The sequence below is a fragment of the Salarias fasciatus genome, chromosome 4, assembly GCF_902148845.1.
Source record: "Salarias fasciatus chromosome 4, fSalaFa1.1, whole genome shotgun sequence".
In the NCBI taxonomy this organism is placed as follows: domain Eukaryota; kingdom Metazoa; phylum Chordata; class Actinopteri; order Blenniiformes; family Blenniidae; genus Salarias; species Salarias fasciatus.
This window is the reverse complement of record NC_043748.1, coordinates 11,042,292-11,059,211: the sequence shown is the minus strand read 5'-3', so window position 1 is coordinate 11,059,211 and position 16,920 is coordinate 11,042,292. Positions and strand designations below refer to the sequence as shown.

At 43.5% G+C, this 16,920-nt stretch overlaps 1 protein-coding gene across 2 annotated transcripts in view; it reads right to left on the bottom strand.

Annotated features, from left to right (window-relative positions):
• Positions 1 to 16,920, bottom strand: part of prkcab (protein kinase C, alpha, b) — an 85,923-nt gene that overhangs the window by 48,350 nt on the left and 20,653 nt on the right. For both annotated transcript variants that reach the window (XM_030088640.1, XM_030088641.1), the window contains exon 3: positions 8,973 to 9,055. In XM_030088640.1, coding sequence (XP_029944500.1) covers positions 8,973 to 9,055 — 83 coding nt within the window. The remainder of the gene's footprint in view (positions 1 to 8,972; positions 9,056 to 16,920) is intronic.

The following is a 16,920-nucleotide window of genomic DNA, read 5'->3' as shown; positions in this document are numbered from 1 at the left end:
CACAGATAACTGAAAAAACATCAGACAGAAGCTTTTGTCTGGCAACCTGCTGAGTCAGTAAGTGACAAACAGAAAATAAAGCACCATCTGAAAGCCAGCATTCATTTTCCCTGCGAAGATTCATATCGAAAAGACAAAAACTAACATGGATATGCATTTACAGCCTTTACAAAATACATAGATAACCACTAATATGCATTATGCAGCAGATACATTTACTGAAAACAAAGACACCTGCAGGAATGGATGGATGGAAGGATGGACGAGAATATGTATTACTGCACTTAGTTATATCCCTTCCATGTTTTTGGCTGGATTAAATCAGATGATCTTTTATTTAATAGGGTGTAGTCTCAGACTACAGTCACAGTTTCATTCAAAAGGAAACACGACATGTCAAGGTGAAATGACACGACTCAAATCAACAGAGGAAACGGGGAAACGTGTTGATTGATCTGAAAAGGAAGCCTAGTGTGAGATAATATTCCAGAGAAGGAGGGTGAAGTGACTAAACTGGAAGAATAAGGTGAGGTTAATGAAAGCCACTGTCTGCTTCACTTCTGCAATAAAGGGTGAGAAAAGGGACAATCGAGGACCGATCGGCAGCGATATGAGCGGCCATCGCTAGAGCGAGTTCCGATTAACCTTTAATGTTTTTCGGATGGGGTTCAAACAGCCTGCGATTAGTTCAGAATCCGCTCTGCCTCCTGAACCGCAGCCACTCAACAAACCGGCTCATCTATCAAGAATAATCACGAGCCTGTTTGAATGATTGATCCCGCACCAGCCAGCATATATTGGAAACTCGCACGGACAGCAAAATGCCAACTATGACAGGCAATTTGCTATTTTATTGACCCCACTGGCTCAGACCTTTTCAACCGAGCCCCACCCACCGCTGTGCTGTAACGGCGGCCGGCATTTCCAGGAGCCAGCTGGCGGCAGCGCGACAGCGCGGACTCCCCGCCGAGCACGTTTGGTACGGTGGCCGCTTCTATAAACATGAGAGGGATGACAGGTAATGAGGGCAAACAGGCAAAGCGAAGCAGACTGTGTGCTTCCCCGGACTCTGCGCCGTGTTTAGTCACTCCCTCCTCACTCGCATAGGCTGCATTTTAGGCGATACGTGATGTTTTCGTTTGTGCATCCAGTCGATAGCGCTGAAAAGGGAGCGTCTGACACCGTGCGATTCCAAGAAACAGGCGTAAACATGGCAGGGATATCAACAACAACATGTATTTATTGTAGATTACGTGTTTAACATGTTTCCTGAGCAATTACGAGTGCAAATTATAGTAGATTGCTGATTGCTTTATATTTTTCCGCAAAGATAAGAAATGTTGAGATCCACAAATAACTTCTAACCCAAATAAACAACGATCATTTGTTTCCTCTTAGAATGATCTCAGATCTTGTGTTCTAAAATCATTATTTCATTTTCTAAAACTGGGACAGCAGGTGTGGACGGTGTCCCACACCAGCCCCCTAAATTCATTCAGCAACTAATTCCCAGGCTTATGTAACCGGACATGTCCCCAATATCCACAGATTGTAGTTTGATATCTGTAATTAAATCAACCGCTTATGTAATAATCAACAATTTCCAGCTGTTCATCTGAGATAGATACTTCATATTTAGAGCATAAATTGATATCCCTTTTAAAACCCGTTACAAAAAGTGAAATATGTAAGGCAGTGCATTTAATTATAATTCAGGATATTGGCCAAGGATTCATTTAGTTGTAAATGTTGCAGTGATCTGTTAATTTTGAGATCATCTGGTTGCACTAGACATTACTAAACCCAAAAAGAATTAAAAAAAAAAAAAAAAACAATCAATAAATCTGGTCTGACAGCGATACTTCAGTCATACATCTCAAAAAAAGAATGCATTTTCACGTTATTCCTCTGTGGGAGCAATCTGTGTGGAATTACCAGAGGCGGTGCCAGAGTGGGACATCTGGTGAGCCTGAAGTAATGTTGCTTCCTACTTAACACACAGACAGATTGTGATTCTCCGACGAAGAGCAGCCTCGTCTCCGCCGCCCCTCGTGAGGCCTGTAATCTACAGAGCCGCTCTGCTCCTCGGCGTCAACGACTCTCAGACAGACCTTCCTTTTTTAATTGACCTCCCCCACATACATTTCACATAGAATTTAGCGTCAAGTTAACTCATCGTCCCTGCCTGCTGTTGGTCTGCGGCACGTGTTGATGCGCCCAGCATCTCTCTAAGCTGTAATCTGCTCATGCTGAGAGATTTGACGTTGTGTAAGCCGCGCTCCGAGGCCGGCCCGGCGGCCAGCTCGTCCAGCTGTTGCCGCAGGTCAGAGCTGAGCTGCTGTGGGAAGGTAATGGCGCAAGACAGCGCCGAAATGCAGGATACTGTATGTTACGCCAGGCGTGGCGAACGCTACCAGGGCACTCTGACATCTTCAGATTCTTGGCGGCGATTTGTGATACAGCTGATCTCCTTTCACCAAGACAGAGTTTTGTTCTCTGAATGAGAGCTGCTTATTAAATCGTCACATTATCTGTTCATCCCTTCATCCATCCACCTACCTTCTGTCCGAGGGCAGAGTACGACACCCTGGACAATTCATCACAGGGGCGAAAACAGAGACAGCCACACACTCACAACCTCCTACAAGGCAATTCAGAGTCACGAGTTGACCGCACATACATGTTTTCAGACTGTGGGAGGACAGTGGATCCATAGAAAAACCACATATGATGAGACGTCACAAGCACTAACGCAGAAAGATCTGGGAAAAAGAGTCGAAAACAAAGTCAAAGTTAAAACAAAGGTTTTCTTCTGAGATACACAGAAAACCAAGTAAAATGGCAATAAAAAAAATCTAGTTCACTTGTAGAGGATATACTGAAACAAACTATTCAAACTCATCGAATGTCAATCATATTTGTTGTGTGTAGATAAACTACATGCAGTAGAAATAGATATTTTCAGGCAGAGATGAGCTCATTATTGATTTCATAAAAACAGCGATTGCTGTCTCTGTCTGCCCAGCTTCTTTATTTGTTCACAAATGGTTATTTTCTGAGGCGATGTTTTCCCCAGTTCTGCGCGGCTGTCCGAGAAAAGCGGCCTGTTAAAAATACCACACTTTAAAAATGGCTAATTTGCTCAAACGGGCTAAAATAATTGTGTGCATCGAATCAGTCATTAGACTCATGGAGCTCAGCTCACGAGTCACATCAACGCAATAACGGAGCACTGTGTCGACACATCCACTGGATCACATTTCAAAGGCTTCAGGTTAAGAGAGGACAGAAACTTAAAACAAAAAAAAAAAAAAAGGTTCAAACGGTTCCCAGTTTCCCTGAAGTGCATTTCCTCCCACAAACTGAGCAGATACCTGGAAACTGCACCAGGACAGAGGCTGCAACCTTTAAAGAAGAAAAACACAAGAAGCGGCCAGCTGTCACAGCTGCCAGCGCTGGGAGACGAAGAAGAAGGAACAGGGGATTCGCCGTGTTTCAGCTCACCACCTGTCAATGTGTCAAAGTGACGCAGAACCCAAACTCTTCTCATCTGACTCATGGCGACGCTCCGGCTTTCCCTCTTTCCTGCTTCCCGTACCGAAACACCATAAGCAGATGACGGTTGACAGGTACCGTGCAGCGGCAGAAAAAAAACCAGCCAGCCATCTTGTTTTTCTGCACAGAGAACTGGAACATCAGCAACACGGGGTCCTCGGGGGGGGATCCCGGCGAGCAAGGGAGTGATTGTGTGCATATAATCATGTCATCAAGGGAAGCTTAATATTCACAGGCTGAACTGCAGTGAAGGTATTAGCAGGTAACCCGAGACAATGAAACTCCATAATCATCGAGCGCCACTTGTTGATTTCTCCTCCGGACCCTTTTGTTTTGGCGTCACTAATGTCAGGTGCTGACATTCACAAACCCTGCCATCAGGTTTTGTTGTATTTTTCCGGACGATAATGAAAACCGCATCACCTAAAGGTCAGCGTCTTCCTCGCAGAGGGAAGCAGAGCCGGTTCTCCCAGCTTCATGACGGTCTTCGTTCAGATCAGTTCAGTTTCAAAGCTGCTTACTGGAATAGAAATATTTCAAATGGAAATAACTACCAAACGTATTTCTGTTTTCCAATCCCATTGGAAACTAAAAACACTTCACTTTGTTTCTAATTTATTGAAATGTATTCATTCCTCATATAAGTATATTTAACAGCTAACAGAAAAACTATTCTGTTTTTAAAAAGCTGACATTTTCTTTGTTGCTTGAGATGCTTAGAAAAGTTGTACAGTTTTGAGGGGGTTGTTTCCATAAATGTTGGACTTTCAGATCTTCTGGATTTACCCAGCATTTTGTTTTTTGTTTTTTTCAATTACAATCGTGACATTTTTAACTTCTGAAAGTTTCATTTTTTTGAGTATTTGTGACACTGGCGCACCTTGTTCTCTCACTCCTGCCATGCTTCCAGCACCACACAGCCATGTGTGAATGATTAATTAGCTCAAGTCGACCTCCCGCATGCACACACACACACACACACACACACACACACACACACACACACACACACACACACACACACAGAACCATCTCAGTGGCTTTTTCAGGTCACCCAAAAGCATAAATATTTATTTTTCAGTAGATTTGACCCAGATGTAGTTGTTACCTCTCTCGTCCCAGCACTAGTCCCAGTCTAAGGTTAAAAGGTCTTTTTGTCTGTAGTTTGCATGTTCTCTCTGAGTGCATGGTGGGTTTTAATGCACTTCTTTCAAATTTTGACAAACTGCTCATAAATTAAAGCAAAATCATTTGAAAATAGCTAAATGTTCTCTAAACAAGTAAGAATCTTTTCATTTATTCAATCAGCAGCAATATTATCAAGAACATTCTGCATTTGATTGAGCAATGTAAGTAAAACAGGACATTCATTTGTGTTTTGAGAGCCTAATTTAACTGTGGAAATCAAATCTAAATTTCACTCGAGCATTCTGCTGATATCAAGAATAAGAAAGCACAGAAATTCCTGATGACTTCCTTCAGCTCCTCAAGTCAACCCAGTGGATTCATTGAAACGTTCAGGGTTGCCGTCAAGCTGCACGTTCCTGTTTGTCCCCTAATTTGAAGGTGGCATTCTGATCAGACGCCTTAACTGGGTCCTCTCAGTGCGGCGGCATTGCTGTGTCTGCTTTCCTCACTCTATCACCAAACGTGAGACCCGCCGCCTTGCAGGGAAAAATAATTTGATCCTCTAGTATCCGTGACCTTATTATTTCAACCCAATATAGCCTGTATATTTTTTACCTTCATAAACATTGGCACTTGTAAAAAATTGTTTTTTAAAAAAGTATTTTTTTGGTCATTTTCCACTGAAACAAAGTAGCAATTATTCCATCTTTCTTCCTCAATGGCAGCTCACTCTCCCAACACTTGCCTTTTTCCATCCGGTTTCTCCACCTGCCAGGGGCTAATGATGGCGCTCACGCCGCTCATTGCGCCGGCCGACCCAGCAGCGTAGGTTTCAGCAGAGTCAGCGTGTCAACAGGACCGAGCGCTAATGAGCGCCGTAACGAGGGGGAGGGAGTGGCCGCACGAGTTTAAGGAGATTCTCACCTAATGAGGGGTTTGCACGAATCCGACCTGCATGAAATCGCCATTGTGGGTCTCAGTGAAATTATGTCTGGGCAGGAAGAATAAAAGAGGGAGCAGCACCGGCACAGGTGCTACACAAGTCACTGCGTATTTATAGCAATGGAAAGTTAAAAAAAATAACTCTGGTTACTCTTTGGTTTATGTTTTCCTTTCAGTTTTCATCTTGTTTGTCTCTCACGGTGTCCTCTGCGCTCCCTCCAGTTCAAAGTTGCCCTTGATTGTCATCAGCTGAGCTGGGTCGTCCCTCCCCTCCTGGTGTGTGTATCTGTTCCATCCCCCGGCTCCACACTTGACAGTTTGTGTTCCTTCCTGCCTGTGATCGCGCCTGCGTCCCTGGCCTTGCTGCTTCTCCTCACCCAGTCCTTTGATCCTCATCGGCGTCTTGTTGTTTTTAGATTTCGGTTGTTCGTTTTTTTATGGGAGACTGATCCGAAGACCTGAACGCAACCAGCACTGATTAAACGATGAAAATCAAAATTTGATATCTCCATACATTATGATGAGAGGATGATAATGATTTCAGTTTTCAAAGAAACTGGTTGCTTCAATCGAGTGCAAGAAGGAAGAAATGGTCATGTGACATTAAAGAGGCTTTGATATCATCGTTAACATTGACGCTCAGACTTGAAATAAAAAAAGATGAGAGGCGATATTTTCTACTTTGTACACCGAAAACGTCCACATTTTTCCTATTTTCACAAGTGGTAAATGTATATTATGAAATATCATAAATCTGTAGAGCTGAATGAAAAAAAAACACATGCAGGTGAGTAGTTGCAGTGTTGTTAATGAACAGGGTGGGAGACATTGGGCTTTGGGGGGGTGCAGGGATAGAAAATCGAGTCAAGCAATCTCACAGAAAAAAAAAGAGAAAAAAAACTTCATAAAGATTTGATCTGGGCTTATTCTGGACATGTTATCTATTTGTGAAACCCATATTGTTTCTCTGTGGATGAGTCACCTTCATTCATCGGTTCCAGAGAGATCCTTGACTGATAATACTGCACTATTTTTGACACCTACGCCTCAATGTGCTGAATGAAAAACACAGACCTGCGAGGAAGAAAGAGAAAGAAAGAGAGGCACTCTTCACTCGCATGCTAATGCAAACATCTCTGTCTTCTCCGTGTCACTCGGCGAGCGGATCAAAGCATCTGCAGGACATATGACGCCATCCGCGCTCTCCGAGGGTCAGTGTGAACCCGCTGTGCAAACAGGGCGTGGGACGAGTGTGTGTTTTAGTAATAGAGAATGTGATAATGTGTGTCTTCGAGCTTGCAGCCAGACTCTAAGAACTGTGACACACACACACACACACGCACGCACGCACACAAAGACCAACATGTATCAGTGAATCACTGCCATTCGCTCGTAGGCAAGAAACTGAACAAACGCGACTCAGTAAACCTCTGTCTGTATCAAATTTTATATAGAAACAAAGGAAATGTTATTTTGAGTGAAGTGTAAAAACTGACAAGCTGAAAAAAAAAAAAAGATGTGCAATGTGTGTTTTTCAAAGAGCGGTTAGTGTTTGAGTGAGTCGCGTATCATGGTTTGCATTTTAAGGAGGTTGGAGGTTGATCCCCAAAGGACTCCCCAAACGCTCCGCGGTGAGGCCCGTCTGCAGATAATGGGCACAAAAACAGGCATATGAAATGTCACAATGGGCACTCGAAGCCAGTAATGCAGTTTTATATGTGTGTGTGTGTGACAGAGAGAGAGAGAGAGACATAGAAAGAGAGAGAGAGCGAGAGAGAGAGCGAGAGAGGGAGGAAAATGGAGGAGCCCAAAAACGAACAATGGGACTTAGAGACAAGAGTAATGAGTGTTAGAGCAGAAACCAGGAAAAGTGAAGGCCAACACGGAGAAATTGCTTGGATAAAAATTGATGAAACACAAGGCATGAAACAGAAGTGCGATCGCGGTCGCCTGGGATGTAACAGCTTCACTAAACCACACCGACTCCCTCTCTTTTTAAAGCACTTTAATGGCTTCTGATGTTATTTAATGAGGGAGAACCTCAAAAAAAAAAAAAAAACACATACACACACAGCAAGGAAGTCCTGAACAAATAGAGTATCATCCCTGCAGTTAATCAAGTGTGCAAGACAATGCGGTCATTATAAACAGAGATTTTGTTTCGTGTTTGAGAGGGAATGTTGGTGTGGGCGTGTGCCTGCGTCTTAATTGGCTCGGCAAGGGAACATTCATTAGCAGTTCTTTCAGTCTGGTGGAGCTGAAATGTGAGAACACCAGAGTCTAATTGTCTTTTTTGTGTTTGCCGTCGTACGATAAAGATGAAGAGGAGGTTGAAGATGTGACGGCTTGAGGGGGCTACAGCATGTAGGTGGGCACAACCTGTACATATGTGTTGTCACTCTGACTGCTCCGCATCTGCCTGTTGTGGAAAAAACCTCGGCGCGCTCTGCAGCTGTGTTCCCTCCGCCGCTTATCCAACCAAGGACGCATCCTGGTCATGACCGGCGGGAAGATGAAACCGAGATTCAACTGTTACAGCAGGGGTCACGAAAAGCACCCTAAACAGTGGCGCCGCCACCCCAGAGGACCCCGGAGGCCAGATCCCGACACCGCCCGGAACAAACAGCCCCACCTGACGAGTGGACGGGAGCAGCTGCTGATAGAGGCAGTCGACGTGAAGGGCAATGCAGATTGATGGTTTGCTATTATAAGTAAGGAAAAATCCATCCGACCATGCATCCATTCATCTTTTATAAACCTCAATTGATCCCAGCTCTCAATGGAAAACAGGTGAGGGACGCCCCAGACAGGCCGGCAGTCCCCCACAGGGCAAACAGAGAGATAGGCAAACCGCAAATAGGGACGCAAATGACCTGGATGCACCGTTCTTTGGAGTGTGGGAGGTAAAATTCCTCACACACAGTGAGAACATGCAAACTCTGCATGGAAAGGCCTCCCAAGGCCTAAATACACACTGGCTGATACATTAGGGAGGTTGAATCCCTTCCTGCTTATTTTTTTTAAAGCAATATTCTCATAATAAAGTATTAAAAAAGCATAATTTTAACAGTTTTTTTTTGTCACCCTGAATAGATTCATTTTCAAGCGATGCAGAGACGATAACAACACATCTTAATGACTTCAAATTTAAGCAAAATGAAATAAAAATGAATGACTTGTGTTTCACAGACATGATTCAAGCTCCAACATAAATTCCATCAATGAGCTTGAATACATGAGTGCATGAGAAACTAAATAGCTCATCTTAAAAAAAAAATGAATTCCCTTTTTCCTGTCACTTTAACAGGAAACAGTAAATGTTCTGGAAAGAAACGGCGTGAACTCACGTCTGTGTCAGGACCCTTGTCGGCTCCAGGACAGGAGAAGCTGACAAACTCATGGCACCGCTTGTGGACCACAAAACAGCAAACTGCAAGAAAACGAGAAGAGAAAGTCATTAAAAAAAAAAACCTGAAAGTTGTGACAAAACATTGTGAGCTGTTCTTCTCTACTTTATTTTCATAGTTTTCTGTTTTGTGCACGTCTTCGCAAACACAGTGAAGAATCAGTAACATGTAGATGAGATTATAATCTACGAATCAAAGGAAGTTTGGGACAAACAGACGCGGACCGACAGACATGCACGCACCCACATTCACGCCCACGCAAAAAATGTCACTAAAGTGATCCTCTGTGTTCTGCAGCGTTCGCTCGGGTCTTTACAATCTGTTCGGGTTGATGCAAATGGCACTGCCGTCTCCCACTAAGCTCGCATCCGCCTCTACCGAAAGTGTCACTCAGCGTGACACGGCTGACATGACACCTGACGCTGCTCCCACGTCAGCCGCACTGGCATTTACACTTGGACGCTGTCGCAGATCTGTAGGGAAAGGCAAAAAAAAAGCAAAAAAAAACAACAAAAAAAACGTGGACATCTGTGACAGCTCGCACGCAAGCTGACTCTCTCTCCGACTCTCACTCTGTGTACCCAACTGGATTTTTTTCTCTCTCTCTGCCATTATTTGAAAATCCTCATTCTTTCTGCTTTTTCATTCTCACACAATCTGTCTGCATCGCTCATTGTCGAGCCGCCTGCTTGTTCATGTGCTCTTTTGTGCTCCCCCTCCACCGTATATGTGTGTTTTTTTTCCTTTAAAGTGTGCCGGCCAAGTCACAGTCGCCAGACGATCTGACGGGCATTGGTTAAACAAGAGGAATGAGTTGACTGAAAAGTCCAAAAAAAAAAAAAAGCAGCAGGGGGTTTGGACTGTCCACGGAAAAGGCTGCTGACTACAACACTACTCAGTCATTAGATTGGTGTTTTTTTTTCCTTCCATCATGTTGTTAATAAATTCTCATATTCATAATCCAAGGTGGGAGGTGGGTGAGCTCTAACAAGAATTAAAGTAAAATTAAAGATTGACGCACATTTTGCAGGAATGGAAAACTTGATCCATTGATCTAACAAAGTTAGTTCTGGCCAAAGATATCTGATACTCCATAAGAAACGTGCTTGAACAGGGAAAAAAAAAAAAAAGCGTGAACGTAGGTGGCATGTTTGTTTTTTCCTCAGTAACCACGTCCTACTGCAAATTTTTGGACCAATCGCACAATAGTTGTTGGACAAGAAGAAAAGTTCTGCCCAGATGATGTGTTGAGAACAAGTTGTGAGAACTCCCAAACCAAGGCTGTGTGAAAAAAAAAAAAAAAAAAGGAAAAAAAAAATCATTGTTCTCACAGCCTTGGAAAATAAAACAAATTTCAACAAATCTATTCTTGCAGAGTGTGCATTAGGCTCCAGTTTTTATCATCTTACAATCATGCAAATCCAAGGTAGCGGTGGGGAGGTGGTGAATATTGAGAGCTCAAAATTAATATCTGTATGCCATCACAACAGCTGAGTTTGCAGATATTCGGGTCCAGCCCTGATCCAAGTTCCCCTAAATCCCCCCAAAATCTCTAAAAAAATTAGGCAATAATAAAAGAAAAAAGACTCTTTACCCAGCATAGGAGAGCAGATTTGTCCAGATTCATCATCAGATCTGCAGAAAACACATTTTCTGATCCAAAACTTTACACAATAATAGATATAGTTCTGACCCACGTCACATTACCATCCTACCACTCTTTCATCATTACATGTAATCTCACAGCCTTCGGGATACTGTTACCATTGATTCTAATCATTTATGAGGAAATTCCCCAAAAGCACCTGGTTCTTTTAAAATCTTTCAACAAGGTGAGCTCCAGACTTTTATTTTTGTTTTGTAAGCCTGAGAGAGGAAATGAAACCAAAGTTTGTAACTGTGACAATTTTATTTATTGAGCCTGTGGCTGCTGATTTCATTAGTGACTGCTTTGGAGCTGACCTTAAAATATTCAGTCCCACTTGAAATCCACCTCCAGCTCACCCTGAAGTCGAACTTTCAATCTTCCCATCCCACATTCTGCCCACTCAGTTGTCAATGAAATTAAGAAAACATTTGCTTTCATGATGAGGATGAGTTAAAAAAAAAAAAAAAAAAAATCAAACAGAAAATCAGTTGTGTGTACACTCAGCTTCTGCAAAACACTATTGCACTCAGAGGGATTATTACTTTCAGAGCGCAATCATCAGGTTTCTCTTTTCCTCTCTGCAGCCTACTTGCAATATGTGAATCGCGGGCGCAATGACGTCTGCGGTTCCTTATCTCCCTGCATCCATCAGCGGTCCTCACGCCCTCACACGCCCACTCGCTCGTCACTGCCTCTGCTCGGCGCTGATCTCAGGCCCGTTTGGGTTTCCTGCATGTGAGTCGAGCAGATCGACTTGACACTGATCCCAGTTCAGAGGTGAAGCGGGGCTACTAAGCTGCGCATAGTGGAAGGGATAAATCTCGCTTTGGACTGTGTGTGTGTCTGTGCGCAAGAGTGCCAGGAAAGCTTACCCACGCTTACGCAAGACAGAAACAGTATTTCACTGCGACTATAATCCCGAGTGTGGACTTTCATGCGCGTGCACGGCCAACGATGCACACAGAAGTCTGAAAGCTGTCTTAAGAAAGTGAAAAGCTGCAGTGGCTGAAACACAGAGGCTTCCTGGGAGCTTACATGCACACAATGATGAGAGGGAAAACTGCACGTCCTCGACTTCAATACCTGCTCAGTCTGGGCTGAAGCAGCAAAATTCAACTTTCCCCACAGTATCTAACATCTGCCGGTCAGCAGTGTCGGAGTCACCACTCCACCGCTGGAGCGGACCGTAACTTCAGTTTGATGTTTTCATCTTCTATGCATAAAAGGAGTGAATCCTTTTGGCTCCCCAGAAGACACATTAAGGTAAATGGATGGAGGCACAGCGACCTTAACCTTGAGTTAAATTGCAACTACGCCATCCGAGTCCGAGCACCTGTGGGAAATATGAAGAGAATCCCTCAAAGCTTTCTCGCAATCTTGAATTCAAAAATAGAAGGCATTAGGATACCATGACCTTTGATCTTGGCATCACTGTTTGATCATTTCATCTTGAGTCAGAGTGAAGGAATGTATTTCAAAGGCTTTTTGAGATATTGCCTTGGAATGGTCTTTACTGGCAAAGTCATAAACCAGAGCTCTCCTTCAAGTTGTATTTTGTGGGCCAGCATAGGGTGCAGCCAGCCTGCCAGTTCGGCATTTATGTGCCAAAATCGGCAAATCACCTGCGCTTCAATGCCATTTATTTGGGATTTTTATTTAATTTAACATCTCTTCAGTGGGATTTGAAAGCAAATCTAAAAAGAATGACATTGTGTAAACTGTAAACTGTGTGAAAGAAGAAAAAGCTGATAATGGAGAAAAAAACAACAAATGATATATGTATATAATGTATAATGAGAAAACATAAGGAGACTTGGAGTAGGCCCTCAAGCGCCTCATTTTTCTGTTAGTAGCGCTATAATAAATCTTTGCTATGGCCTTGGCACAGGGACCTCAGTGGGAAACTCAGTAGTAAAAATTGTACTCATCTCCAGATGGTTTAGCGCTCGTCGGGGAGGCTGTGGGAAGCTGCAGGAGCAGAGGTGACACAGTGACATACTGTATTGTCAGGGATATTATGGTTAATTACTCTGGGCTTTGTTTCACCGGTCTAATTGCATAAGCACACAGATAAGGGGCTTTGGTAGTACAAAGGAGCTTACACGACGCAAACGCGTTCTTGAGCTTGTGTGCAGAAGGTGGAACGTGCATCACACCCTGCGTCTCTATGCATATGTTGAGTGTCTGTCTCCGCAGGTGGCGTGTTCTCTCACATCCGTAACCCGTCTTCCCACTGTTCGTCCTTTCAAGAGCGCTCTCAGCCCGGGCTAATCAGGGTGAAAACCAATGATCTGCCGAGCGACTGTTAATATATTTAGCAGAGACAAGCTTGCAGCGTGGAGAGAAGTCAGGAATCAGGATACCTGCAGCCCCGGCAACAACCCAATACACTTCAAATGCATTCAATCAATCTGGACCCCCGGAGTGCATCTGGACACAGGAAGACCTGCAGCTTTGATCTGAGATCCTCAGGAGGATTAGCAGGAAATCTGGGAGATGATGAATGAATGGGCAGAGAGAGAGAGAGAGAGAGAAAGCAATCCACGGCACAGATGGATGATTTGAAGAAACAAAGGAGCTGCTTTAGCGGCGCTCTCTTTCTCTCCTCAAACTTACTCGTTAAGATTTTAATTGTTGAACCTACTGCTGGGGTGATTTTCTGTAAAGCACCATCGCCGAGCCTTGCCGCATATTACTTTTTGAATGATGCAGAAATAATTCATGGCGCCTCTCCTCATGCAGCCCACTTCACACACACACACACACACACACACACACACACACACACACACACACACACACACACACACACACACACACACACACACACACACACACACACACAAAGAGAATTTTACAACCAGGCAGGTGATAGAGTCAAACACTCGGATTCCTCCCCTCATACGTAGTCTTCTCTCCGTAGCAGATTTTCTGTCATTAAACACAAGAAGAATGGCAGAGAGGAGAGGAGAGGGTGGAGGGAGGTGTATTGTCCTCTCACGGTTATTTTTAGGTTCAATTCCGGCCAGGGCTGGAACAGAGTGTTCTGAACGGCCCAGAAGTGAAGGAAGGCGTTTTCCTCATGTTGCTCTACACCTGACGTACGTTGGTGCGGACACAGGAGCAGCGCAGGCTGGAGAGCGTGAGAGGCACGGGCGAGTGATGAATGGAAAGCTATTCCTGCCATGAGCTTCTGAAGTGGAAAAAAAAAAAAAAAAAAAGGTGAACCATGGAGAGAATCAAACAATGGGTGGGTGGAGGAGCCGCATCCTGAGGAGCCATGCATGTTTCCAGCCTGTGTCAGGTTCTCGTCAAATTTTGATGGAGTTCAGAGGTCAAAGGGAAACAATATCCATCTGCTGTTTACTATCCTGATCACTCCCGCGAGGCTTCTGCTCTCACACTGGAACGTACATGATTTCAGTCGGACTTTTAAGTCGAACATTGATAAATATCAGTCACTGAAAATATAATGGAAAATACAGAAACACCATTCAGACCCAACGAAATCCGTTTACTGTCACACTGAAAACATGGTTTCAGAAGTTTGGTTTTTCTCTATCCATGCTTTACATATCTCCATGAAATCTGCTTTCATACTGTGACCTCTGAACTTCTGCCACTGCGGAGACTGACAGATAAGAAAATCCTGGTGCCTGGGGTCACATGACCCACAAGCAGCAAGCATCTCTTGAGAGTGATGGAGATGGACGGCCAGGAGCCACGGCGGACCAACACAATGACAGCGGAGACAGTCACAGCCGATTCATCTGCAGTGGCCTTTTTAAATGGACTCAGTCAGGACGATTTTTCACTTATTTCAACATTATTTTGCAGCCTTTTTCCAGAGGAAAGATAAAAAAAAAAGATATTTTATTCCCTGAAGATATCTATTATGCTTTCCAATGGGCAATTGCGGATGCCAATACAAGTGCATATTTTCATCCACCCGTCCATCTTCTACACTTGTTTACCCAATTTTTTTTTGTCATGGGAAGCTGGCGCCAATGCCAGCTCACATGAAGCAAAGGGCAGGATACATCCTGGACGGGTCACCTGTCGATCAGAGAGCCATCACAGAAAGACAAGCAATCATCCACCGACGCAGTCGCACCTACAGACGATTTATAGTCAGCAGTTAAACTAATGACCTGCCATTAATATCCAGTGGGAGGAAATAGCCAGAGAAAACCGAAGCAGCCACACAGACTAATTCTGTGAGGTTGTTGATGGAATCAGAAGCTGGACCTTCTTGGACCATACCACCACTGAAATGGAAAAAATAAAAATAAAACACAAACCTGTTGGCTGAGGCACAAATTGATCATTTACAGCGTTGGTTAAACTGTTATTTAAAGCATGAATTATCTACTATCAACTATCTTATCTGTAACATTAGGACAGTATTGTTTTCTGGTAAATTATGATGAAACATGATCTAAAGAACTTCTCGACTCGTGTGTGTGTGAGTGTGTGCCTTCGTGCATTGTTAACTTTCTGACTTTGTTTTCACATTTGGGGTGCACTATATCTATATTCTACATCTATTTCCCACTCTGCAGTCCTTGCAATGGGAATGTACAAATTCATAAAGCCTGGAATAAGATTTAAATTCAAGACATTTCTAAATCATGCAGGTACCTTCAAATTCTGCATGAATGAAAAACAGCTCATCCTAAGAACGGCAGAGGCGTAGCGATGCCTCAGCTACAAAAAGCAGGCTGGATTGCCTCAGTGCACCGCAGTGTAAGTCTCTGTCCTTTTACCACCCCCTTCGGGAGCCGATGTATGTGTGATATACACTGGAAGGCAGCAATTATACTGCTGGGGGAGGAAATGAACAGAGCTGCGGCAACAATAAAGGCCTGGAAACTCAATTTCAGCAGATACATTCGATTATGCATGCTATAGGCACGTAAGGACAGAGGCAGGACGCTGAGGACACAAGCAGAGCTCAGAGTGAATGGAGGACCTTGAAAGCGGCAAAAAGTCATTCGCAAAGGCTACTGATGGGCTAAAGGGCAGAAGCAGAGATGAATGAGGATATAATGAGGCTGAATTGATTCTTAGATACCATCCAAAAGATTTTTTTCTATACATCTTTAAATTAGTAAACATTGGCAAAATCTCGTTTTTGTATATATATCTATATCAATATGCATATATGACTTTTTATACACTGTGTGCATATGAGAGAGACTCCTGTCAGCGTGAAAGATTTTTAAAGAAACACACCACAGGCGACATTTGGCACAGTTGAGATGCTGCCCAGATAGCAGACATGAGACAATCTTTCTGACCTGCTGCACATTCAAGGACTTATACCAGAAAAAAGGCCATTTTATGACGGGGGTGGGCATATGTGAGGAGCTTAAATAGAGTTCAAGGTGAGTTTGGCCTTGTCGGATTGGCTCCAGAAGCTCCTCCTAGAGTTTCTCCACCCGGAGCTGCAGGCTGGCAGGAGATGGTTTCCTGACTTTTGAGATCTGTGTTCGACGGACATAAGATGCACTTCAGTTGCTTTTATGATTTGTAACTTTTTTTTCCTCATGTTTTCAATAATTAAAAAAAAAACAAAACATGAAAGCGCACATCCAAATTAAGAAGGCTCGATGAAGATTCCATCTGTTCCAGCTCCTGTTGACCCCGCCTACTGTAGCAGGAGTCCTTCTGTTTCCCCAAAAGTTTCTGCTCTGGTTTGAAAAATAAACAAAAATAGCAGCTTAACTAAATGGGCTGATTACTTTTCATCACTTCAGTTATTTTTCGGTTCATTTTCAGCTGGCTGTTTCCGCTCCTTAAAACATCGACTTCAAATGCTTCCAAAGAAAACCACGAATAAAGCTCATCTGCTGCTCCAAATATGTTCAGTCATCTGTAGTATCTGCTGTATTTTCAGCCTTGTTAGTTTTCCCTGCCACAGAAATCACAGTCAATAGGTGCCTCATCTCTGTGGTGAAATCTTGCCCTCGTGGCTGTTCTACTTAATTACATCTTTTATGTGCGCTTGTGTTTTGACATCTGTTGTGCATGAAATGCATTGATGGATGTCTTTCCTGTGGGTTTGCTGTCCCATCTATTTAGACTGAAGTCTGCTGGAAGGACAGTGCAAAAAATACAAAATAAATAAATAAATAAAACACAAAAATGAACAAACAACAAAGTGAAAGTACAACAAAACTTGTTTTGACATGACGAGGGTCAGGATGTAAGGTCATTTGTGTTTAAATTTAGAGAGGC